The sequence below is a fragment of the Lampetra fluviatilis genome, chromosome 51 (genome assembly GCF_964198595.1).
Source record: "Lampetra fluviatilis chromosome 51, kcLamFluv1.1, whole genome shotgun sequence".
NCBI lineage: Eukaryota > Metazoa > Chordata > Hyperoartia > Petromyzontiformes > Petromyzontidae > Lampetra > Lampetra fluviatilis.
This window is the reverse complement of record NC_136325.1, coordinates 5,915,709-5,940,661: the sequence shown is the minus strand read 5'-3', so window position 1 is coordinate 5,940,661 and position 24,953 is coordinate 5,915,709. Positions and strand designations below refer to the sequence as shown.

General features: G+C 51.0%; 2 protein-coding genes across 2 annotated transcripts in view; both read right to left on the bottom strand.

Moving 5' to 3' along the window:
* Positions 1-21,895, bottom strand: part of LOC144948837 (uncharacterized) — a 29,061-nt gene extending 7,166 nt beyond the window's left edge. Inside the window, exon 1 of the mRNA XM_078878487.1 lies at positions 21,717-21,895. The gene's annotated coding sequence lies outside the window, so the exon portion shown is untranslated. The remainder of the gene's footprint in view (positions 1-21,716) is intronic.
* LOC144948836 (uncharacterized) lies at positions 1,766-5,436 on the bottom strand. Its single transcript, XM_078878486.1, has 4 exons — positions 5,376-5,436; positions 4,885-5,282; positions 4,568-4,854; positions 1,766-4,527 (listed from the first exon to the last, which is right to left on the bottom strand). The coding sequence occupies exons 1-4, from the start codon at positions 5,434-5,436 to the stop codon at positions 3,663-3,665; spliced, it is 1,611 nt and encodes a 536-aa protein (XP_078734612.1). The 3' UTR covers positions 1,766-3,662.
* Positions 21,896-24,953: the final 3,058 nt, after the last annotated feature.

Here is a 24,953-nt window from a genome sequence, read left to right as displayed (position 1 = left end):
GGATTATGCAACGGTTGGCTACGTACGGTGCGAAAGAAGTTCAACATACGTACGTAGAGAGAGGTCAGCTTGTATTTGCTTACTGCTAGTGGATCAACTCAGCCCACAGTGCTGCCTGTTCCGAGTAATTTCATCAACCGCAAGGGCACGCACAGTAAACTGTCCACCGATTGCTTCGACGGATATTTTTCACCCTCATTGCTGCTTTGCTGGACGCGAATCTTTGTCAAAAATGCCGCCACCTCGGTCGTTCGCCCCGCGGGAAGTCGCTTCAGGGCGGAGGAGGGCGCTTCGTGGAGCGAGCCACTTGTGATTCAAGTGAAGATGCCCGCAGTAGTGCGTGTCAAGAGCTTGAGAGAAGAAACGCCCAATACCTTTCCTTACCCGGAACAACACACACGAGGATTGCTTGCAATAGTCTGTTGCGCGAAAAACACGATGTTTGCATCACAAAAGCGTTGTGGATGCATGATGGCTGCAAAAACAAGCGATTCCAACATCACTCAACCACCGGCCATTCACCCGGCCCCCTCACCGTTACCCCGACTCCATCAACCTGACCTCCCGACCCCGTCACCCTGACCCCGGGTTGTACCTCGCACACAAGAACGCACACTCACAATAATCTCTGCATGACCCACCAACCCTGCCTCCCAACAGCCGGCTAACCGGTGGCTTGTGCCGCAGATTGTATGGCTCCCCTAGGGACGCTGGCACATGCGCGCCCTGCTTATCTCATTCCTGCGAGTGGTAGCAGTTTATGCGAGCGGCAGTCACAACGTGGGAACAGCTGCGGCTCCTGGCTCCGGGTTGACGAAGCTACAAACTCCGTCCTGGGTTTTCCCAGTCTGAAAAGTGACGATGCATGCAGCGCACCATGGAATAGTTGAAAAGCCGGAGTGCACCGATATATGGCTACACCGTCGGCGCTTTCTTAAACAGAGACCGAAAGAGACCGGTAAACTCAAGCGCAGCTCCACAGATTCACACAGGAACCTATAGGTGCACACAGAAACCCAAATTCACGCAGGTAACCAATGACTCAAAATAGAGGCCCAGTGAGAAACAGGAAAGCACTGGCAGCACCTTCTCACACACAGAGAGCTATAGACTCACGCAGACGCACACAGACCCGAGAGCCACAAAGAGACCCCCCGCTCAGAAGGTGTAAAAGCGCTGACGGAGGCTTCATCATCATCGGAGCTCCAGCAGACGGTCGCTCGCAGCCCACGCAGATTCCCAGGGAGATCGGTCTGGTCGAGTCCGGCACCGGTGCAATATAAATCAGAATTTGGATTCCCATAGCATCGAAAATGTGACCGCATCTCAAGTAGCTGTACAAAGATGAGGGGGGGGGGGCGGAGATGGGGAGATAGGCACACCATGCGAAAGGCCAAGGCGAGTGGTAGGAGGCTGCAGTGCTGGGTGGTTGAGGACAGCTCAGCATGGTAAGGGAGAGTAGAACAAAAATGAAGATATCACTGGTCACACTTTTTCTGGCATAAGGTATTCCAACGGTTCTAAGGTACTTTGGGGTGCTGATTCCAAATCTGGCATCAGTCTTTGTCTATCACATCAGGTTTTTGAGATATCAAATATTGCATTTTCAATAAAAACTGCAGAAGAAAAATATTAAATAAATGTGGATATCTACATAAAATTATATTATAAACACACTATCCTAAAAATACAGCGCCATATGTTAACACTAAAGCAGTCACTGACTCGCACCAACTTGCAATCATAAGTGACAGAGTTAATTTCGGGTAAAATCAATGAAAATGGGGTATGCCGATTGCATAAAAATCGATGTGATAGAGCAAATCTGAGATCATATTTAGAATCAGCACCCTGAAATTAGTCTAAAACAGATGCAAAAGTCCAGGCCGGAAAAAAAGTTTTTTGTTGTTGTTGACCAGTGTTATTTAATTGAGGGGTAGAGACAAGTAAATCCTAAAGGGCTGGACACAAGCAACGCCACCCTTTACGTTACAAAGTATCCAATGTTCAGTGGAAAACCTGGTACAGAGTATCATCGCGTCAAGACTGGAGTCACAGCCTCAGCAACAGCAGCCACCGCCATTCGCCACTAATTGGCGGTGACATCACGGCGCTCGTGCCAGGCTAGGTGCACTTTTAGGCCATCGCGTGAAGTGTCGAAGGCTCGCCGCTGCCAGGTTACAGAATACACCTGTGTGCCATGGGTTGACCGACTGAGATGACTGGCAGATGCACTCCAGCTGTGGCAACTTGCAGAGTTTTAACCGCCAGGTGCTACACTCGTTATCATGAGCGCCGCTCTTCTTTCCAGAGGAGCTCACTGATGGGACTGTTCCAGTTCGGCGCACACATGTGCACACATGCGCACACATGCACGCCTGTTGAACACCGGCCTTCTCTGACCGACAGTGCAACACGGTAGTGCAACACAGCAGCGGAGACGCCCCCACCCCCTCTCCCGTAAGGTAGCGAAATAAATAGTCACCAATTCTATTATCGCAAATACAAAAGACGGTAAAATAAACACCGAAAACTAGGTAGGTGCGATGTACATCTGTCTTTCTTTTGTTTGGGAAAGCCCACGAACTGGTGGGTGCGTACGGGGACCTCTCCCTCCGGCCGTCCAGCTTGCAAGTCGCTCATTAGACGCTCTCAATCACCGGTCACCGTTTGTGACAATTTGCATCGGTGAAGCCGCACGGGATCTTTGTTTTACAAAAAGCCGAACCCCCCACCACGCCGAAATCTCTAAAGCTCACAACTGAACGATCCGTTTGGTTTATTCTGCCAAGGTAACCCCCGTAAATGAATATAGAGGCTTTGATCCGAAACTGCAGTCACATTCCCAGACTACTGCAAAACACAAAAATAACCAGGCTTATAATGACTTTTTAACGTTCAACCCCTTATTACCGAGCAGGAACACAACCATTTGAAATCACTTTTCGGCAGGCAGGAACGTACAAGAAGCTAACTTTAACGATATTTTACGTGGGTAAAAAAACAAAACACAAATGTCTTAAAATTCTCAAACGCACATTTTTGAGTTCAGATGTTTATCGTTTTATGTTTCTTCATCACCATCATCATCACGGTCCATGGTGTCCACTGCACATGCCGTGATGTGTTTCCACTTTCCTCTGTCTTGTAGTGCCAATACAATATGCTCAAGTCGTGGCCACATCTTTCTGGCATCAATCTCTGATGTTGTCAAGCCATTCTGTGTCAGTTCTTCCTTTAATTTTCCCGAACACACTTTTCATGTTCCTGTTGTTGTTGTTGTTTATTTTGCTTGCTCAATGGAATATATTCGTGCGTAAGTCCGTGATAATAAAATAAAACACATTTTATGCAATTCTGTATTCCATTTAACATTGCTTTGTTTCAGACGTTACTTTTATTTTCCATGCCAATTTTTTTTTTCTACCAACAGTCACTGAACCATCTTTAGACCACGTCCCTCTTCGGTTAGCGACTTGCCACCTCAACCTGCACTCACCTGGCCACCACTCTCCGTGCCAGGCCAACGACCGTGACCGTCCCCTCGAGGCTCGTACGCACGACCGCCTGCAACGCCACGAGCCCAAACCGCAACGACGGCTAACAACGTCTTCGATTCAGAAGCGGGGTGGGCGACGCGTAAATCGGCGTACGCCGGGGCGTCACTCGCCCACCGCGGCGGTGCCGCCAAACCCCCCCATCGCTCCGCCGCAGCACCGGATCTTGTGGTGCCTCTCCAGCTGGTTCTTGAAGAGGAATTTCTTGCTGCAGGAGTCGCAGCAGAACAGCAGGATGCCGATGTGCAGCAGCGAGTGCTTGACGAGGTTGCCGCTCGACGTCATCTGCAGGCCGCACACCCGGCAGGCGTGACGCTCCGCGTCCACGTGCAGGCGCCCGTGCTCGCGCAGCGCCGACATGCTCTGCGCCAGCGGCTCGGCGCACACCTTGCACGGCAGTCGCTCGGCGCAGTCGGCAAGCGCCGGCGACGCCCCCGCCGCGTGGTGCGGCAGGGCCGAGCGGCCGCCGCCGCCCCGCGGGCCGCGGTTCTTGCGGCAGCGCCCCGAGGCGTGGACGCCCATGAGCCGCTCCGACACGAAGCGGCGGCCGCAGTGCGCGCACGCCATCACCGGCACGCCCGTGTGCGCCAGCGCGTGCTCCACCGCCTCGCTGATGTAGGCGAAGCGCGCCCCGCACAGGCGGCACTCGAGGCGCTCCAGGTCAAGGTGCGTGCACGAGTGCTCGCGCAGCAGCGACACGCTGGCGTCCATCGGCTCCCCGCACGCGCCGCACTGCACCCGCTCGGGCGGGCCCCCCCCCCCCCGCGTGCCGGTAGTACTTCTCCGGCGAGACGCTCGCCGACGACGGCGCCGGTGTCGCCGCCGGCTCCGGCTCGAGGCCGAGCGGCGGGACGCGGCGCCAGCGGCCGTCGCCGTCCTCCTCCTCGTCGAGGCCTTCGCCGCCGGGCGGCGCGGCCCCGTCGCCGGCGTCCGCGTAGAGGCAGTCGGCTCGGCCGCCGAGCTCTTCGGCCTTCACGGGCCACGCGTGCCCCTCGGCGGGCGGGTCGCACTGGGGCTCGCTCTTGATGGCGTGCGCGGGAGAGGCGGCGCGACCGCCGTAGTCGTCCAACAGGCCGCCCGCGTCGCCCGCGTCGCCGCGCTCCTCGTCCGCGCGATCTTCTTTCTCTCCGTTCCAGCCGCCGCAGTCCGCGGCCGGGGCCACGTCGGCCGCGGCGACGGCCGAGAAGTCGTTCTCGACGTCGAAGGGGTCGTCCTCGCGCCCGTTGGACCCGCCGTTCTCTTCGGCCGCGTTATCGCCGCCGTCGAAGGCGAGGTGGTCGTCGTCTTCGTCGTCCTCCTCCTCCTCGTCGTCGTCGCCGCCGCCGACGTACGGCTCGCACGCCTCCACCAGGCAGCGCAGCTCCAGCTTCCTGGCGGCGCGGCGCAGCGGGCGCACGTCGGCGCGGCTCACCGTCACGTCGCCGCGGTACACGTAGCCCAGCACCTGCTCGAACGTTCCCATGGAGACAAAGTCCACCACGAAGGGGCCCATGCTGCTGCAGGGGGCGCCCAGGAAGAGGCTGCGGAAGTAGCCGCTGGTGCTGCTCAGCACCGCCTTGTGCGCCAGGTAGCGGCGGCTCTGCACCTCCACCACGACGTCGCAGAAGGAGCCGCGCTCACGCAGCTCCCACAGCTCTTGCAGCAGCGTGGAGAGCTGCTTGGCACTAAGCAAGTTAACGTCATCCTCGGCATTCTCAGCCATTTTCCGGCGCTTGCTAACGGTCCCTAGCAATAGAGAAGAGATCATCGTCAGGGAGAATCTGCGCGTGGCGCTCGGATAAATAACATTTGTATCAAAACAGCTTTTCCGCTCGTTGCCTTCCGTCTCCTTCTCAGCGGCGAGGCCACGCCGGAGGTGCGTCTTGCTGCAGCACGACATGATCCAGGAGGACGAGGGGATTTTTGGGTTATTTTGAAAACGTAGTAAGGCTTCGGAAACGTGCGCCGCTTGTGACCATCGGAGCGCCGAATTTTTTGTTTCGCGTCATCGTACATTTCTTAAGCGTTCCCGCGGAACCAACCAACGAACGACCGACTAACCAACCAAACGACCGACCGATCAACAAGGGTCAGGGGACTTCGGAGCCGCAACGAAACGACATAACGAGACGGGGCGGACGTGAAACCAAAAAGACCGCGACGCCGACGATTCAAGACGCCCGTTTTTGACGGAGCCTTTTCCCAAACGTAGCCGGACTCGGCCTGTGCTCGGGAAACGCCGCTCTCGTAATTGTCGCTCAGTCCCCAAGACCTAAAAAAAAACGGCCGAGCACAAGATGTCTCTCGGGCGTTAAAAATAAACGGCGGGACGAGGGGGATTAATGTCATTAATGGGAAGCGGAGTGTTGACACACGTCGGCAGGCCTTCCACCTTCTGTCTCATCAACAACACCGTGGGCCAGCTGACCCGGCAGCTGCAGATTTTAGCGACAGGAGCCGTGGGGGGGGGGCATTGTTCCAACGACGAGAATCAGCGAGGATATTAAACCAGTCCCGGGCCTGCCTTGCTTCTCAAGCAAACGGTGCCGGGAACATTCACCAGACGGCTGTCGGATGTGCCTCGTTTCCTCTCAGCGACTGAACAATCCGCCCCAAACCCCACCCAAAACCACCATTGCTCACTTTTGCTTTTTCAACGCAATTTTGCCCAAGCGGCTCAAAAATGTTGTTTCAAAGCACGGGGGCCACTCGCGTTCACGCTCGGCCCCCGTGGCACTGAAGCGACATGCCGTCGTGTGCGCGTGCCCGGCCCACGCGACCCCGCTTCGGGAGAAGTTTGTGGGAGAACGGCGACGCACCTCGGCACACCGCCCAAGGCGTCTCCCGCTATCGGGAGGTTGCGAGTTCAAATCCTTGGTTGGGTGTCGACAACCGATTGTCACTCCCGGGGGCCGATTGAGTACTACTCTGTGGAGAAAGTCAACAGTGGTTGACTTTGCCCCCACCATAGCAACGTGGAATATCCACCAGTGCTGGCTCAGGGCTGTAAACCAAAACAGATGAGCACCCGTGCCTCAATGCTTCCAATTTCTGTTTCACTCTGCGGATGGTGCAATACGACCAACAACCCCCACCCCCTCCACTGCACACGTGGGCATGGAAGCAACGCTGGACGCGCCAACGATGCACAAATCATCGCAGGAGACACCTCGTGTACGCCAAAACAGCCGTTGAGAAACGTCGCTTCTGCCGAGACATCGATTAACGTTAGCATGGATTTTTCACCACGATGCACCAGATTTTTTTCTAAAGTCGGTTTAAAAAAAGTTTTTTAAAATTCACGTCTTTTTTTTTCGTGAACGGCAGATCGAAAATGTAACACGATGCGATTGTTTTACGGCAAGCCACCCGATGACAAGGTTAAAGCCAGAAAGCTCACCAGAGCCGATAAACCGTGTTTTACCTTAAGTGACACTGAGATTGGTGAGGCCAGAGTATCGTTACTGCTAAAACCCAAAGGATAACAAGATGCTGTTGGAATCGTACACTGGAGGAGAGAGCATTCGCGAATCGTGCGAATTGTAGGATGGTGCATTGTTCACCCTCCCACCGTCCGCTTCGTTGATCTATCATTTGTGGCCAGGTCGCTTCTGAAAATTAAGTTAATACCTCAGTGGCCTTTGCCTGGTAGGATGGGGATGGTTTTAGTTATATTTGTAGGTGTTTGGGTGATTTGTTTACCTAACGTTCTTAACCCGCCCCTACATGACAGCTGTGAAAAACAGTTTTATAAATAAAACAATAAAATTCACACGAGCGTTCCGTGGCATCGTACATTTTTTCAAAAAATGTTCTTGCTGTGGTTATCACACCTGATGATGATTGCTTGTGTTGCAATCGAAACGTCGTGAGAATTTTTATTTTTTGTTATTTTTTTATTTCCCTTCTACGTGACTTTACCGTAAGAACCATGAATAAGAACATGCTCACGATGTTAACAAAGATCCCCCGTATAGCCTGAACAGAGTGTTGGGGCACATCCTGTTAGTGAGTAACACCTATGAAGGCCGGCACGGCACACGAAGGGGTGGGTGGCCAACACCACGCCCGGCCTTTGTCACCCCAGTGGCCATGTTTTTACACACCCCAGCAGGTACTCATTTGAGGCCGAGTCGACCTAGGGGAGGCCCAGGACTGGTTCAGATAATCGTCACCGGTGTTGGCCGTGAGCGGGAATCGAACTCGGGTCACCAGATCCGTAGCGTAGCGTAGCGCTAACCGCTGCACTACCGCTCTGCTGACACACACACATTCATATTGGCATTGTACTCCACGCAGATCTGACCCAAAAAAATAATCAAATACGACTCGCATTGGCCGCAAACCGTGTGACATTTAGACGGCTCAGGCGCCCGTGCAGCAGACACTGAAGCCAAGGCCAGGCACTGACAGCACGCTACGGAGCGTGACAAGACAAAGGTTCCCCACACGTTTAGACAAAGACTGCTGGGTGGGGAGCAAGGGCTCCGATTAATGCTTGACACGGCACACGAGGGGGTGGTGTGGTCAGTAGCCACGGTGGGGAGATGTTAACTACCTCGCCTGGTATACAGCAGGTTCGTGGGTTCGATCCCGGACCCTGATGCCTGCTGCTGTATATTTGGGGTTTGCGTCTCTCTCTCTCCCCGTGGTCGCGTGGATTTTTCTTCGGGTTCTATGATTTTTTTTATTATCTCCCCATTTGGAATCAACGTGCGTTTAATCGCATTTGGCTGCTATCAATTTCCACAAGCCACTTGGTTGAAAAAATTTGCCAAATATCTCCGTGGGTCTTACCGGGCAAATGAAGAATGGTAAATATTAATAGTCGCACCACACCCAGACGGCTTTATCTCCCAAATTATGATGTTTTACACACCGAACCAGGTACTCGTGTTGGACTGAGTCGCTCTACAGAGCCGGTGTTAACGTGCTCGCTGCTGATGTTACCCAATAGTCTTGACGCTCACACGGCCCACGCACACACAAAACAAACACACAACGGGGTCACATTTGGCTGTCAGGCCAGGCAGGAGAGCAGCTGAGGTAAGGTTGGTGGCTGGCGAACGCAGCGGACGATGTCGGGACAATGGGCAGTGCGCTACGTGCAGTGTGACTAGTACGGAGTGTGTGAGTTTTTGTGTGTGTGAGTGTGTGAGTTTGTGTGTGTATGAGTGTTTGTGTGTGTGTGAGTTTGTGTGTGTATGAGTGTTTGTGTGTGTGTGTGTGAGTGTTTGTGTGTGAGTGTGTGAGTTTGTGTGTGTATGAGTGTTTGTGTGTGTGTGTGAGTGTTTGTGTGTGAGTGTGTGAGTTTGTGTGTGTATGAGTGTTTGTGTGTGTGAGTTTGTGTGAGTGTTTGTATGTGTGAGTGTTTGTGTGTATGTGAGTTTGTGTGAGTGTTTGTGTGTGTGAGTGTTTGTGTGTGTGAGTGTTTGTGTGTGTAAGTGTATGTGTGTGTGAGTGTTTGTGTGTGTGAGTGTTTGTGTGCGTGTGTGAGTGTTTGTGAGAGTGTTTGTGTGCGTGTGTGAGTGTTTGTGAGAGTGTCGGTGTGTGTTTGTGCGTGTGTCTGTGTGTTTGTGTGTGAGTGTTTGTGTGTGAGTGTTTGTGTGTGAGTGTTTATGTGTGTGAGTGTTTGTGTGAGTTTGTGTGCGTGTGTGAGTGTTTGTGTGCGTGTGTGAGTGTTTGTGTGCGTGTGTTTGTGTGTGAGTGTTTGTGTGTGAGTGTTTGTGTGCATGTGTTTGTGTGTGTGTGTTTGTGTGTGAGTGTTTGTGTTTGTGTGAGTGAGTGTTTGTGTTTGTGTGCGTGTGTTTGTGTGCGAGTGTGAGTGTTTGTGTGAGTGAGTGTTTGTGTGTGTGTTTGTATGCGTGTGTTTGTGTGTGTGTTTGTATGCGTGTGTTTGTGTGTGTGTTTGTGTGCGTGTGTTTGTGTGTGTGTTTGTATGCGTGTGTTTGTGTGTGAGTGTTTGTGTGCGAGTGTTTGTGTGCGAGTGTTTGTGTGCGTGTGTGAGTGTTTGTGTGAGTGAGTGTTTGTGTGAGTGTTTGTATGCGTGTGTTTGTGTGTGTGTTTGTCCGGCAAAACAACCTCCTACCTCCTCGCGGTGCCGGACGGGCAACACTGTCGTGGGCAGTGCTGTGGGGGGAGGGCCAATGCCCATTGGCCTCTCCCCTCATGGCGTCTGTGACCACCACAGTGGCTAAACGGGGGCTCTGGACGGGTGCGAGGGGCTGGTAACCCCTCCACCTTCAATTAACCACCACTAAACTACGATTTAAACATAAACCTGTAATTAATAAGCTTGTGCCGGAGGCCCCGGGGGGTCAGGCTTTTATGACGTCTCCTGGCCAAACCCCATTTGGCGGAGCCAGGAGATTGAATTTTAACCCTCGGGGCTCCTCCAGTAACAACGAAAAACCATTGCGGATGGCCACGTGGAATGTTCGAACGCTCACTGCGGAGGAGAGGCTGCCACTCCTCTGTCGGGAGCTGGACCGGTACCGCCTGGATCTCTGTGGCATTCAGGAGGTCCGGTGGACCGGTTCTGGCTCCTGCCACCATGAGGGGTGGACAGTCCTCTACTCGGGGCAGGAGACTGCCAAACAACAGGGTGTGGCTCTTCTTCTGAACAAAAGAATGAAGGGGGCGTGGGAGCGTGGCGGTGAGGTGTGGGAAGCTGTAAGCCCCAGGATACTTTGGGCTCGCCTTCCCATCAACCAGAGGCGAGGAGTGGTGGTCGTGGTTACTTACGCCCCCACCGAAGACGAACATCCGTGGAGGGATGCAGGCAAAGCCGATGAGTCAGACGCTTTCTATGACCTACTGTCACAGGTGCTGGCTAAAGTGGCCACTCGGGACAGAGTCATCTTGTTGGGTGACTTCAATGCCCGAGTTGGTCATGATGCTGGCACCTGGTCTGGAGTGATTGGAAGGCATGGGCCAGATCAGCTCAATAACAACGGTAGGAGGCTGCTAGATTTCTGTGCAGCCCATGGGCTTGTAATTACCAACACGCTCTTCCGGCATCGGCGCATCCACACAACATCATGGATGCATGCCGGGTCCAAGCAAGAACATCTGCTGGACTACGTAGTGACGGACCAGCGGATGCGAGCCCATGTCCTTGACACCAGGACCTACCGTGGAGCTGATCTGCCCTCTGACCATCGACTAGTCATCTGTAAGATGCGCCTGCCATTCTTCCACTCCGGTGGTGGGTGTACACCCAGGATCCCATTCCAACCAAAAGTGGCCTGGTCTAAGTTAGCTGATGAAAGTTGCAAGCGAGAATTTCATCATCGCTTGCAGCTGGGGTTGGCATCGTCCCCCACTCCACCTGATGTCGAGGGTAAATGGGCGAGGTTTAAGACTGTGACTCATGCAGCTGCAATGGCTGCTTTGGGTACGCGGTCCAGACCTCCCCGGGAACCCTGGCTGACGGAGGAGGTGTTCAGGTTAATTGAGAAAAAGCGACAGGCCCACTCTCATCGCCTACAGCATCCCACGTCAGAGAATGAGGAGGTTTACCGCAGCCTTCGCTCGGAGGTTCGGAGAGCCGTAAGGCGCTGTAAGGATGGGTGGTGGTCGCGGGTTGCTGAGGAGATGGAGTCTGCCTCAGTGGCCCGCGATCACAAATCACTATTTAACTCCATCAAAAAAGTAACCTGCAGCGCCACACCTATTACCATCATTAGAGGAAAAAACGGTGATCCAATCTCCGACCCCCAGGAACAGGTTTGCAGATTTGCTGAGCATTTCTGTGAGGTCCTGGGGGAGGGAAAATCTCTCAGCCAGGAAAACATCATGGCACAAAGTGGGGATAACCCTGCTGAGGCTGCGGTGCCTCAAATATTGGAAGAGGTCACCCCCTGTGAGTGGCTGGCTGAGGTACCGGCTGTTGAGGAAGTACTGAGGGCGATCCGGAGTCTGAGACCAGGGAAGGCACCGGGCAGAGATGATCTCCCAGGCGAAATGCTGAGGGAGGGTGGCGTTTGTGCACAGACTGCCCTATATGACATCATAACAACAGTCTGGACCACTGGACGGGTTCCGCAGGACTGGAAGGATGCCCTGGTGGTCCCCCTCTTTAAGAAGGGGGACCGCACAGACTGTAACAACTACAGGGGCATCTCACTCCTCAGTGTGCCGGGTAAGGTCCTGGCAAGGATTATTCAACATCGCCTTGCTAGGCATGCTGAGGAGAGGCTTGCGGAGCCCCAATGTGGTTTCAGGAAAGGGCGGTCCTGCACAGATGCCATATTTTCTGTCCGTCTGCTACAGCAGAGGTGTAGGGAATTCCAAAAAGACCTACATCTCTGCTTTATTGACCTGGTCAAGGCCTATGATACCATCAGTAGGACTGGGCTCTGGGTTGTTCTTCGTGCTTTCGGAGTCCCTGACCCTCTGCTCACGATCATTAAGGACCTTCATGATGGTGAGCGGGCCCGGGTAAAACTACGTGGCCGGGAGTCGGAGCCTTTCCCTGTACACCTTGGGGTGCGACAGGGATGTCCTCTGGCTCCCACATTATTTAACATCTATTTCGACTGCGTAGTTCGTGAAGCCTTCAATAGCTGTACCGGGGGAATTACCATTTGGTACAGATATAATGGGAGGCTGATCGACGCCCGGGTGCGATCAAGGGATGGCTCCCTATTGGTCAACCACGTTATGTATGCCGATGATTTGGTAATAGCTGCTCATTCAGAAGAGGAGTTGGAGACGCTGCTGCTGAGGCTGGAGTGTGCCACTAAGAGGTGGGGCCTTACCATCAGCCCCACCAAAACTAAGCACCTGCCTGGGTATTTTGTACCATCGGGCACTCCGCCCCCACAACTCCCAATCGGTGATGGGGCAGTTGTGGAGAGAGTAGAGAGTTTCCCATACCTGGGCAGTGTGCTCATGACCAGCTCCAGTTTATCAGCAGAGGTCTCACTCCGAATCAGTCGAGCGGCAATATCTTTTCATCGGTTGCGTAACGCTGTGTGGAAGCTACCTGGTCTGTCGCTCCGCACGAAGCTTCAGGTCTTCTCGGCCACGGTCATTCCCTCCCTTCTCTACGCTTGCGAAACGTGGACCCCCCTAGTGGAGCATCTTCGCCGGTTGGAAACATTTAGGCTGGCCTGCCTACGATCCATCCTGGGTTTGACCAGGCTGGATTGTGTGAGGAGCTCACAAGTCCTTGAAAGATCTGGGCAAAGTCCCATCAGTGAGCTCCTCCGGCAGGCAAGGCTGCGTTGGCTGGGTCATGTAGCCCGCATGCCCAGCCACCGCATGCCTAAACAGCTTTTGTTCGGCCGGATCGAGGGGGCTAAACGGGCGCGGCACGGGCTAGAGAAGAGATGGAGTGATGTGGTACAGGAGGACGTGGAGCTGAGTGGACTTGCCGATGACTGGTACCAGCGGTGTCAAGATCGGCCTCAGTGGAGGAGGCTCGTGAAGGACGCTACTGGGCAGTTGGAGGCAGTCGCCCTCCAACAACAACGGAGGGCGGAGGAGCGACGCTCACAACAACGAGCGGAGCGCCGGGTGGCTAAAGCACAGCAAGTTGGCACAGTAGGGGGCACAGGTGGTGCATCAGCCAGTCATCTCGGTCATCTCGGTCAGTCGACCCGTGGCACCTGGGTCTGCCCCGTGACCTCCTGCCAGCGGGCGTTCGACACTTCACGTGGCCTCAAGGTGCACATGGCCTGGCACAAGCGTCGTGGTGACGTCACCGCCACTTAGTGGCGAATGGCGGTTGTTGTTGTTGTTGTTTGTATGCGTGTGTTTGTGTGTGAGTGTTTGTGTTTGTGTGTGAGTGTTTGTGTGCGTGTGTTTGTGTGCGAGTGTTTGTGTGCGTGTGCGAGTGTTTGTGTGTGAGAGTGTTTGTAGTGGGGAGCGGTAGTGTAGCAGTAGCGCTACGCTGCGCTATGAACCCGGCGACCCGGGTTCGATTCCCGCTCACGGCTACCAACACCAGTGACGATTATCTGAACCGGTCCTGGGCCTCCCCTAGGTCGACTCAGCCTCAAATGAGTACCTGGTGCGGTATATACACCGTCACTAGGGAGACAAAGGCGGCCGGGAGTGGTGTTGGCCACCCACCCCCTCGTGTGCCGTGCCGGCCTTCATAGGTGCTCGCTAACAGCACTTGCCCCTACAATCTGTTAAGGCTAAATAGGGGATCTTTATCTTTGTATATAGCAGGTTCGGTCAATGCAGCGATTAGTATACGCCGCAGTGAATGTGCAGTACAATTAGTAGTGAATGTGCAGTACAATTAGTAGTGAATGTGCAGTACAATTAGTAGTGAATGTGTAGTACAATTAGTAGTGAATGTGCAGTTCAATTAGTAGTGAATGTGCAGTACAATTAGTAGTGAATGTGCAGTACAATTAGTGGTGAATGTGCAGTTCAATTAGTAGTGAATGTGCAGTACAATTAGTAGTGAATGTGCAGTACAATTAGTAGTGAATGTGCAGTTCAATTAGTAGTGAATGTGTAGTACAATTAGTAGTGAATGTGCAGTACAATTAGTAGTGAATGTGCAGTACAATTAGTAGTGAATGTGCAGTACAATTAGTAGTCAATGTGCAGTACAATTAGTAGTGAATGTGCAGTACAATTAGTAGTGAATGTGCAGTACAATTAGTAGTCAATGTGCAGTACAATTAGTAGTGAATGTGCAGTTCAATTAGTAGTGAATGTGCAGTACAATTAGTAGTGAATGTGCAGTTCAATTAGTAGTGAATGTGCAGTACAATTAGTAGTGAATGTGCAGTACAATTAGTAGTGAATGTGCAGTACAATTAGTAGTCAATGTGCAGTACAATTAGTAGTGAATGTGCAGTACAATTAGTAGTGAATGTGCAGTTCAATTAGTAGTGAATGTGCAGTACAATTAGTAGTGAATGTGCAGTTCAATTAGTAGTGAATGTGCAGTACAATTAGTAGTGAATGTGCAGTACAATTAGTAGTGAATGTGTAGTACAATTAGTAGTGAATGTGCAGTTCAATTAGTAGTGAATGTGCAGTTCAATTAGTAGTGAATGTGCAGTACAATTAGTAGTGAATGTGCAGTTCAATTAGTAGTGAATGTGCAGTACAATTAGTAGTGAATGTGCAGTTCAATTAGTAGTGAATGTGCAGTTCAATTAGTAGTGAATGTGCAGTTCAATTAGTAGTGAATGTGCAGTTCAATTAGTAGTGAATGTGCAGTTCAATTAGTAGTGAATGTGCAGTTCAATTAGTAGTGAATGTGTAGTTCAATTAGTAGTGAATGTGCAGTACAATTAGTAGTGAATGTGCAGTTCAATTAGTAGTGAATGTGCAGTTCAATTAGTAGTGAATGTGTAGTTCAATTAGTAGTGAATGTGCAGTACAATTAGTAGTGAATGTGCAGTACAATTAGTAGTGAATGTGTAGTTCAATTAGTAGTGAATGTGCAGTTCAATTAGTAGTGAATGTGCAGTACAATTAGTAGTGAATGTGCAGTTCAATTAGTAGTGAATGTGCAGTACAATTAGTAGTGAATGTGCAGTACAATTAGTAGTGAATGTGCAGTACAATTAGTGGTGAATGTGCAGTACAATTAGTAGTGAATGTGCAGTTCAATTAGTAGTGAATGTGCAGTTCAATTAGTAGTGAATGTGCAGTTCAATTAGTAGTGAATGTGCAGTACAATTAGTAGTGAATGTGTAGTTCAATTAGTAGTGAATGTGCAGCACAATTAGTAGTGAATGTGTAGTTCAATTAGTAGTGAATGTGCAGCACAATTAGTAGTGAATGTGTAGTTCAATTAGTAGTGAATGTGCAGTACAATTAGTAGTCAATGTGCAGTTCAATTAGTAGTGAATGTGCAGTACAATTAGTAGTCAATGTGCAGTACAATTAGTAGTGAATGTGCAGTACAATTAGTAGTGAATGTGTAGTACAATTAGTAGTGAATGTGTAGTACAATTAGTAGTGAATGTGCAGTACAATTAGTAGTGAATGTGCAGTTCAATTAGTAGTGAATGTGCAGTACAATTAGTAGTGAATGTGCAGTACAATTAGTAGTGAATGTGCAGTACAATTAGTAGTGAATGTGCAGTTCAATTAGTAGTGAATGTGTAGTACAATTAGTAGTGAATGTGCAGTTCAATTAGTAGTGAATGTGCAGTACAATTAGTAGTGAATGTGCAGTTCAATTAGTAGTGAATGTGCAGTACAATTAGTAGTGAATGTGTAGTACAATTAGTAGTGAATGTGCAGTTCAATTAGTAGTGAATGTGCAGTACAATTAGTAGTGAATGTGCAGTACAATTAGTAGTGAATGTGCAGTTCAATTAGTAGTGAATGTGCAGTACAATTAGTAGTGAATGTGCAGTACAATTAGTAGTGAATGTGTAGTTCAATTAGTAGTGAATGTGCAGTACAATTAGTAGTGAATGTGCAGTACAATTAGTAGTGAATGTGCAGTTCAATTAGTAGTGAATGTGCAGTACAATTAGTAGTGAATGTGCAGTACAATTAGTAGTGAATGTGCAGCACAATTAGTAGTGAATGTGTAGTACAATTAGTAGTGAATGTGCAGTTCAATTAGTAGTGAATGTGCAGTACAATTAGTAGTGAATGTGCAGCACAATTAGTAGTGAATGTGCAGTTCAATTAGTAGTGAATGTGCAGTTCAATTAGTAGTGAATGTGCAGTACAATTAGTAGTGAATGTGCAGTTCAATTAGTAGTGAATGTGCAGTACAATTAGTAGTGAATGTGCAGTACAATTAGTAGTGAATGTGCAGTACAATTAGTAGTGAATGTGCAGTTCAATTAGTAGTGAATGTGCAGTACAATTAGTAGTGAATGTGCAGTACAATTAGTAGTGAATGTGTAGTACAATTAGTAGTGAATGTGCAGCACAATTAGTAGTGAATGTGCAGTACAATTAGTAGTGAATGTGCAGTACAATTAGTAGTGAATGTGCAGTTCAATTAGTAGTGAATGTGCAGTACAATTAGTAGTGAATGTGTAGTACAATTAGTAGTGAATGTGCAGTACAATTAGTAGTGAATGTGCAGTACAATTAGTAGTGAATGTGTAGTACAATTAGTAGTGAATGTGTAGTACAATTAGTAGTGAATGTGCAGTACAATTAGTAGTGAATGTGTAGTACAATTAGTAGTGAATGTGCAGTTCAATTAGTAGTGAATGTGTAGTACAATTAGTAGTGAATGTGCAGTACAATTAGTAGTGAATGTGTAGTACAATTAGTAGTGAATGTGCAGTTCAATTAGTAGTGAATGTGCAGTACAATTAGTAGTGAATGTGTAGTACAATTAGTAGTGAATGTGTAGTTCAATTAGTAGTGAATGTGCAGTACAATTAGTAGTGAATGTGTAGTTCAATTAGTAGTGAATGTGCAGTTCAATTAGTAGTGAATGTGTAGTACAATTAGTAGTGAATGTGTAGTACAATTAGTAGTGAATGTGCAGTACAATTAGTAGTGAATGTGCAGTACAATTAGTAGTGAATGTGCAGTACAATTAGTAGTGAGTGTGCAGCACAATTAGTAGTGAATGTGCAGTACAATTAGTAGTGAATGTGTAGTACAATTAGTAGTGAATGTGCAGTTCAATTAGTAGTGAATGTGCAGTACAATTAGTAGTGAATGTGCAGTACAATTAGTAGTGAATGTGCAGTTCAATTAGTGGTGAATGTGCAGTACAATTAGTAGTGAATGTGCAGTTCAATTAGTAGTGAATGTGCAGTACAATTAGTAGTGAATGTGCAGTTCAATTAGTAGTGAGTGTGCAGTACAATTAGTAGTGAATGTGCAGTACAATTAGTAGTGAATGTGCAGTTCAATTAGTAGTGAGTGTGCAGTACAATTAGTAGTGAATGTGCAGTACAATTAGTAGTGAATGTGCAGTTCAATTAGTAGTGAATGTGCAGTACAATTAGTAGTGAATGTGCAGTTCAATTAGTAGTGAATGTGCAGTTCAATTAGTAGTGAATGTGCAGTACAATTAGTGGTGAATGTGCAGTACAATTAGTAGTGAATGTGCAGTTCAATTAGTAGTGAGTGTGCAGTACAATTAGTAGTGAATGTGCAGTTCAATTAGTAGTGAATGTGCAGTACAATTAGTGGTGAATGTGCAGTACAATTAGTAGTGAATGTGCAGTTCAATTAGTAGTGAGTGTGCAGTACAATTAGTAGTGAGTGTGCAGTACAATTAGTAGTGAATGTGCAGTACAATTAGTAGTGAATGTGCAGTACAATTAGTAGTGAATGTGTAGTACAATTAGTAGTGAATGTGCAGTACAATTAGTAGTCAATGTGCAGTACAATTAGTAGTGAATGTGCAGTACAATTAGTAGTGAATGTGCAGTTCAATTAGTAGTGAATGTGCAGTACAATTAGTAGTGAATGTGCAGTACAATTAGTGGTGAGTGTGCAGTACAATTAGTAGTGAGTGTGCAGTACAATTAGTAGTGAATGTGCAGTACAATTAGTAGTGAATGTGCAGTACAATTAGTAGTGAATGTGCAGTACAATTAGTAGTGAATGTGCAGTTCAATTAGTAGTGAGTGTGCAGTACAATTAGTGGTGAATGTGCAGTTCAATTAGTAGTGAGTGTGCAGTACAATTAGTGGTGAATGTGCAGTTCAATTAGTAGTGAATGTGCAGTTCAATTAGTAGTGAGTGTGCAGTTCAATTAGTAGTGAATGTGCAGTACAATTAGTAGTGAATGTGCAGTACAATTAGTGGTGAGTGTGCAGTACAATTAGTAGTGAATGTGCAGTACAATTAGTAGTGAATGTGCAGTACAATTAGTGGTGAGTGTGCAGTACAATTAGTAGTGAATGTGCAGTACAATTAGTAGTGAATGTGCAGTACAATTAGTAGTGAATGTGCAGTACAATTAGTAGTGAATGTGCAGTACAATTAGTAGTGAGTGTGCAGTACAATTAGTAGTGAATGTGCAGTACAATTAGTAGTGAATGTGCAGTACAATTAGTAGTGAATGTGTAGTACAATTAGTAGTGAATGTGTAGTACAATTAGTAGTGAATGTGTAGTTCAATTAGTGGTGAATGTGCAGTACAATTAGTAGTGAATGTGTAGTACAATTAGTAGTGAATGTGCAGTACAATTAGTAGTGAGTGTGCAGTACAATTAGTAGTGAATGTGCAGTACAATTAGTAGTGAGTGTGCAGTACAATTAGTAGTGAGTGTGCAGTACAATTAGTAGTGAATGTGTAGTACAATTAGTAGTGAATGTGCAGTTCAATTAGTAGTGAATGTGCAGTACAATTAGTAGTGAATGTGCAGTTCAATTAGTAGTGAGTGTGTAGTTCAATTAGTAGTGAATGTGTAGTACAATTAGTAGTGAATGTGCAGTTCAATTAGTAGTGAATGTGCAGTACAATTAGTAGTGAATGTGCAGTACAATTAGTAGTGAGTGTGTAGTTCAATTAGTAGTGAATGTGCAGTACAATTAGTAGTGAATGTGCAGTTCAATTAGTAGTGAATGTGCAGTACAATTAGTAGTGAATGTGCAGTTCAATTAGTAGTGAATGTGCAGTACAATTAGTAGTGAATGTGTAGTACAATTAGTAGTGAATGTGTAGTACAATTAGTAGTGAATGTGTAGTACAATTAGTAGTGAATGTGCAGTTCAATTAGTAGTGAATGTGTAGTTCAATTAGTAGTGAATGTGCAGTACAATTAGTAGTGAATGTGTAGTACAATTAGTAGTGAATGTGTAGTACAATTAGTAGTGAATGTGTAGTACAATTAGTAGTGAATGTGCAGTTCAATTAGTAGTGAATGTGTAGTACAATTAGTAGTGAATGTGTAGTACAATTAGTAGTGAATGTGTAGTACAATTAGTAGTGAATGTGCAGTACAATTAGTAGTGAATGTGCAGTACAATTAGTAGTGAGTGTGCAGTACAATTAGTAGTGAATGTGTAGTACAATTAGTAGTGAATGTGCAGTACAATTAGTAGTGAATGTGCAGTACAATTAGTAGTGAATGTGCAGTTCAATTAGTAGTGAATGTGTAGTACAATTAGTAGTGAATGTGCAGTTCAATTAGTAGTGAATGTGCAGTACAATTAGTAGTGAATGTGCAGTACAATTAGTGGTGAATGTGTAGTACAATTAGTAGTGAATGTGCAGTACAATTAGTAGTGAATGTGCAGTTCAATTAGTAGTGAATGTGCAGTTCAATTAGTAGTGAATGTGCAGTTCAATTAGTAGTGAATGTGCAGTTCAATTAGTAGTGAATGTGCAGTACAATTAGTAGTGAATGTGCAGTACAATTAGTAGTGAATGTGCAGTACAATTAGTAGTGAATGTGCAGTACAATTAGTAGTGAATGTGCAGTTCAATTAGTAGTGAATGTGCAGTACAATTAGTAGTGAATGTGCAGTTCAATTAGTAGTGAATGTGCAGTTCAATTAGTAGTGAATGTGTAGTACAATTAGTAGTGAATGTGCAGTACAATTAGTAGTGAATGTGCAGTACAATTAGTAGTGAATGTGCAGTTCAATTAGTAGTGAATGTGTAGTTCAATTAGTAGTGAATGTGCAGTACAATTAGTAGTGAATGTGCAGTACAATTAGTAGTGAATGTGTAGTTCAATTAGTAGTGAATGTGCAGTACAATTAGTAGTGAATGTGCAGTACAATTAGTAGTGAATGTGCAGTACAATTAGTAGTGAATGTGCAGTACAATTAGTAGTGAATGTGCAGTTCAATTAGTAGTGAATGTGCAGTACAATTAGTAGTGAATGTGCAGTACAATTAGTAGTGAATGTGCAGTACAATTAGTAGTGAATGTGCAGTACAATTAGTAGTGAATGTGTAGTACAATTAGTAGTGAATGTGCAGTACAATTAGTAGTGAATGTGCAGTACAATTAGTAGTGAATGTGCAGTACAATTAGTAGTGAATGTGCAGTTCAATTAGTAGTGAATGTGCAGCACAATTAGTAGTGAATGTGCAGTACAATTAGTAGTGAATGTGCAGTACAATTAGTAGTGAATGTGCAGTACAATTAGTAGTGAATGTGCAGTACAATTAGTAGTGAATGTGCAGTACAATTAGTAGTGAATGTGCAGTACAATTAGTAGTGAATGTGCAGTACAATTAGTAGTGAATGTGCAGTACAATTAGTAGTGAATGTGCAGTACAATTAGTAGTGAATGTGTAGTACAATTAGTAGTGAATGTGCAGTTCAATTAGTAGTGAATGTGCAGTACAATTAGTAGTGAATGTGCAGCACAATTAGTAGTGAATGTGCAGTACAATTAGTAGTGAATGTGCAGTTCAATTAGTAGTGAATGTGCAGTACAATTAGTAGTGAATGTGCAGTTCAATTAGTAGTGAATGTGCAGTTCAATTAGTAGTGAATGTGCAGTTCAATTAGTAGTGAATGTGCAGTGCAATTAGTAGTGAATGTGCAGTTCAATTAGTAGTGAATGTGCAGTGCAATTAGTAGTGAATGTGCAGTTCAATTAGTAGTGAATGTGCAGTTCAATTAGTAGTGAATGTGCAGTACAATTAGTAGTGAATGTGCAGTACAATTAGTAGTGAATGTGCAGTACAATTAGTAGTGAATGTGCAGTACAATTAGTAGTGAATGTGCAGTACAATTAGTAGTGAATGTGCAGTACAATTAGTAGTGAATGTGCAGTACAATTAGTAGTGAATGTGCAGTACAATTAGTAGTGAATGTGCAGTACAATTAGTAGTAGGGAGGGGGGAGGGGGGGGAGAGGGGGGAGGGGAGAAGGGAGGGGGGGATGGGGGGTCGGTGTACAGTGCTGGTACAGTGGAGAGGGGGGGGAGAGAGGGGGTCGACGTACAGTGCGATCGCGGTACAGTGCGATTGGCGCGCGATGCAATCGCGGTACAGTGCGATCGGTGTACAGTGTGCAATGCAATCACGGTAGTTCGATTTGCGTACGGTGCCTTGGCGGTACAGTGCGATTGGTGTACAGTGCGATCGCGGTACAGTGCAGGCCTCTCCAGACGAGGCCGCGGTGCTGAATATTTTAGCATCGCGACCCACAAAAATTAAAATATCTGCAGCAACATCGACCCCCTGCCCCCCCGCCAAAGACGCGAGCAGCTTCCATAACAACACCCATCGCAAAAACAAACAACAACCACCACGACCACCACAACAATCACGGGTTGAACGCGCGTGTAAACTCACGTGCGAGCCGGGCTTGTCCGACGAGTCGATGCCCCCCCCCCTCCCCTCTCTACCTTACCCCCTCTAGGACTACTTGCGCCGCCCTTCGATAACGAGAGTTTGATTAAAACGCAGCGCTAATCGCCAACGCAGCGTCGCTTAAAAGAAACAAAAAATTTGAGGGGGGGGGGGTGAGCAGGGACTAGCTGCAAGATGCGCGCATGCGCAGACGCGACGGTGTGCGGAGGGAGCTGAGCGCGCGCGGGGGGGAAGGGCGGAGCACAGCTGAGCGCGCGCGGGTTTATATCCCTCCGCGGCCACGCATCCCCCGCGCGTCACGTGATGCGGTTGGGGGGGGGTGACGGGGAGGGGCGGCCGGGATGAATCGATGTATCGACTCCTATTCGATTCCGTGAGCCGCCTCGATTGTTGACGCGGGAAAAAAATAAGTGAGGGGGAGATGAGTGGTGAGAGGGGGGGGTGAGTGGTGAGGGGGGGTGAGCGGTGAGGGGGGGGGGTGAGCGGTGAGGGGGGGTGAGCGGTGAGGGGGGGGGGTGAGCGGTGAGGGGGGGTGAGCGGTGAGGGGGGGGGGTGAGTGGTGAGAGGGGGAGATGAGTGGTGAGAGGGGGGGGTGAGTGGTGAGGGGGGGTGAGCGGTGAGGGGGGGGGGTGAGCGGTGAGGGGGGGGTGAGCGGTGAGGGGGGGGGGGTGAGCGGTGAGGGGGGGGGGTGAGCGGTGAGGGGGGGGGGTGAGTGGTGAGAGGGGGAGATGAGTGGTGAGAGGGGGGGGGTGAGTGGTGAGGGGGGGTGAGCGGTGAGGGGGGGGGGTGAGCGGTGAGGGGGGGGGGTGAGCGGTGAGGGGGGGGGGTGAGTGGTGAGGGGGGGTGAGCGGTGAGGGGGGGGGGTGAGCGGTGAGGGGGGGGGTGAGCGGTGAGGGGGGGGGGTGAGCGGTGAGGGGGGGGGTGAGCGGTGAGGGGGGGGGGTGAGTGGTGAGGGGGGGTGAGCGGTGAGGGGGGGGGGTGAGCGGTGAGGGGGGGTGAGCGGTGAGGGGGGGGGGTGAGCGGTGAGGGGGGGTGAGCGGTGAGGGGGGGGGGTGAGTGGTGAGAGGGGGAGATGAGTGGTGAGAGGGGGGGGTGAGTGGTGAGGGGGGGTGAGCGGTGAGGGGGGGGGGTGAGCGGTGAGGGGGGGTGAGCGGTGAGGGGGGGGGGGTGAGCGGTGAGGGGGGGGGGTGAGCGGTGAGGGGGGGGGGTGAGTGGTGAGAGGGGGAGATGAGTGGTGAGAGGGGGGGGGTGAGTGGTGAGGGGGGGTGAGCGGTGAGGGGGGGGGGTGAGCGGTGAGGGGGGGGGGGTGAGCGGTGAGGGGGGGGGGTGAGTGGTGAGGGGGGGTGAGCGGTGAGGGGGGGGGGGTGAGCGGTGAGGGGGGGGGTGAGCGGTGAGGGGGGGGGGGTGAGCGGTGAGGGGGGGGGTGAGCGGTGAGGGGGGGGGGTGAGTGGTGAGAGGGGGGGTGAGCGGTGAGGGGGGGGGTGAGCGGTGAGGGGGGGGGTGAGTGGTGAGGGGGGGTGAGCGGTGAGGGGGGGGGGGTGAGCGGTGAGGGGGGGGGGTGAGCGGTGAGGGGGGGGGGTGAGTGGTGAGAGGGGGAGATGAGTGGTGAGAGGGGGAGATGAGTGGTGAGAGGGGGGGGGGTGAGTGGTGAGGGGGGGTGAGCGGTGAGGGGGGGGGGTGAGCGGTGAGGGGGGGGGGGTGAGCGGTGAGGGGGGGGGGTGAGTGGTGAGGGGGGGGTGAGCGGTGAGGGGGGGGGGTGAGCGGTGAGGGGGGGGGGTGAGCGGTGAGGGGGGGGGGTGAGCGGTGAGGGGGGGGGGTGAGCGGTGAGGGGGGGGGGTGAGTGGTGAGAGGGGGGGTGAGCGGTGAGGGGGGGGGGTGAGCGGTGAGGGGGGGGGGGTGAGTGGTGAGGGGGGTGTGAGCGGTGAGGGGGGGGGGGTGAGCGGTGAGGGGGGGGGGGTGAGTGGTGAGAGGGGGGGTGAGCGGTGAGGGGGGGGGTGAGCGGTGAGGGGGGGGGGGTGAGTGGTGAGAGGGGGGGGTGAGCGGTGAGGGGGGGGGGGTGAGCGGTGAGGGGGGGGGGGTGAGTAGTGAGGGGGGGGGTGGTGAGAGGTGGGGGGTGAGCGGTGAGGGGGGGGGGGTGAGCGGTGAGGGGGGGGGGTGAGTGGTGAGAGGGGGGGTGAGCGGTGAGGGGGGGGGGTGAGCGGTGAGGGGGGGGGGTGAGTGGTGAGAGGGGGGGTGAGCGGTGAGGGGGGGGGGTGAGTGGTGAGGGGGGGTGAGCGGTGAGGGGGGGGGTGAGCGGTGAGGGGGGGGGGGTGAGCGGTGAGGGGGGGGGGTGAGTGGTGAGGGGGGGTGAGCGGTGAGGGGGGGGGGTGAGCGGTGAGGGGGGGGGGGTGAGCGGTGAGGGGGGGGGGTGAGTGGTGAGAGGGGGGGGTGAGCGGTGAGGGGGGGGGGTGAGCGGTGAGGGGGGGGGGGTGAGTGGTGAGGGGGGGTGAGCGGTGAGGGGGGGGGGTGAGCGGTGAGGGGGGGGGGGTGAGTGGTGAGAGGGGGGGTGAGCGGTGAGGGGGGGGGTGAGCGGTGAGGGGGGGGGGTGAGTGGTGAGAGGGGGGGTGAGCGGTGAGGGGGGGGGGGTGAGCGGTGAGGGGGGGGGGGGGTGAGTAGTGAGGGGGGGGGTGGTGAGAGGTGGGGGGTGAGCGGTGAGGGGGGGGGGTGAGCGGTGAGGGGGGGGGGGTGAGTGGTGAGAGGGGGGGTGAGCGGTGAGGGGGGGGGGTGAGCGGTGAGGGGGGGGGGTGAGTGGTGAGAGGGGGGGTGAGCGGTGAGGGGGGGGGGGTGAGCGGTGAGGGGGGGGGGGGTGAGCGGTGAGGGGGGGGGGGTGAGTGGTGAGAGGGGGGGTGAGCGGTGAGGGGGGGGGGGTGAGCGGTGAGGGGGGGGGGGGTGAGTAGTGAGGGGGGGGGTGGTGAGAGGTGGGGGGTGAGCGGTGAGGGGGGGGGGGGTGAGCGGTGAGGGGGGGGTGAGCGGTGGGGGGGGGGGTTGAGCGGTGAGGTGAGCGGTGAGGGGGGGGGGTGAGTAGTGAGGGGGGGGTGGTGAGAGGTGGGGGGTGAGGGGGGGGGGGTTGAGCGGTGAGGTGAGCGGTGAGGGGGGGGGGTGAGTAGTGGAGAGGTGGGGGGTGAGCGGTGAGGGGGGGGGGTGAGCGGTGAGGGGGGTGAGTGGTGAGGGATCACAGAG

Excerpts from the sequence above, each read along its gene's own strand:
- LOC144948836 (XM_078878486.1), bottom strand. The coding sequence starts at position 5,436 with ATGTCGTGCTGCAGCAAGACGCACCTCCGGCGTGGCCTCGCCGCTGAG. Across the intron at positions 5,283-5,375 it reads CGCTGAGAAGGAGACGGAAG|GGACCGTTAGCAAGCGCCGG; the intron begins GCAACGAGCGGA and ends CTCTATTGCTAG. Across the intron at positions 4,855-4,884 it reads TGGAGGCGTGCGAGCCGTAC|GAGGACGACGAAGACGACGA; the intron begins GTCGGCGGCGGC and ends GACGAGGAGGAG.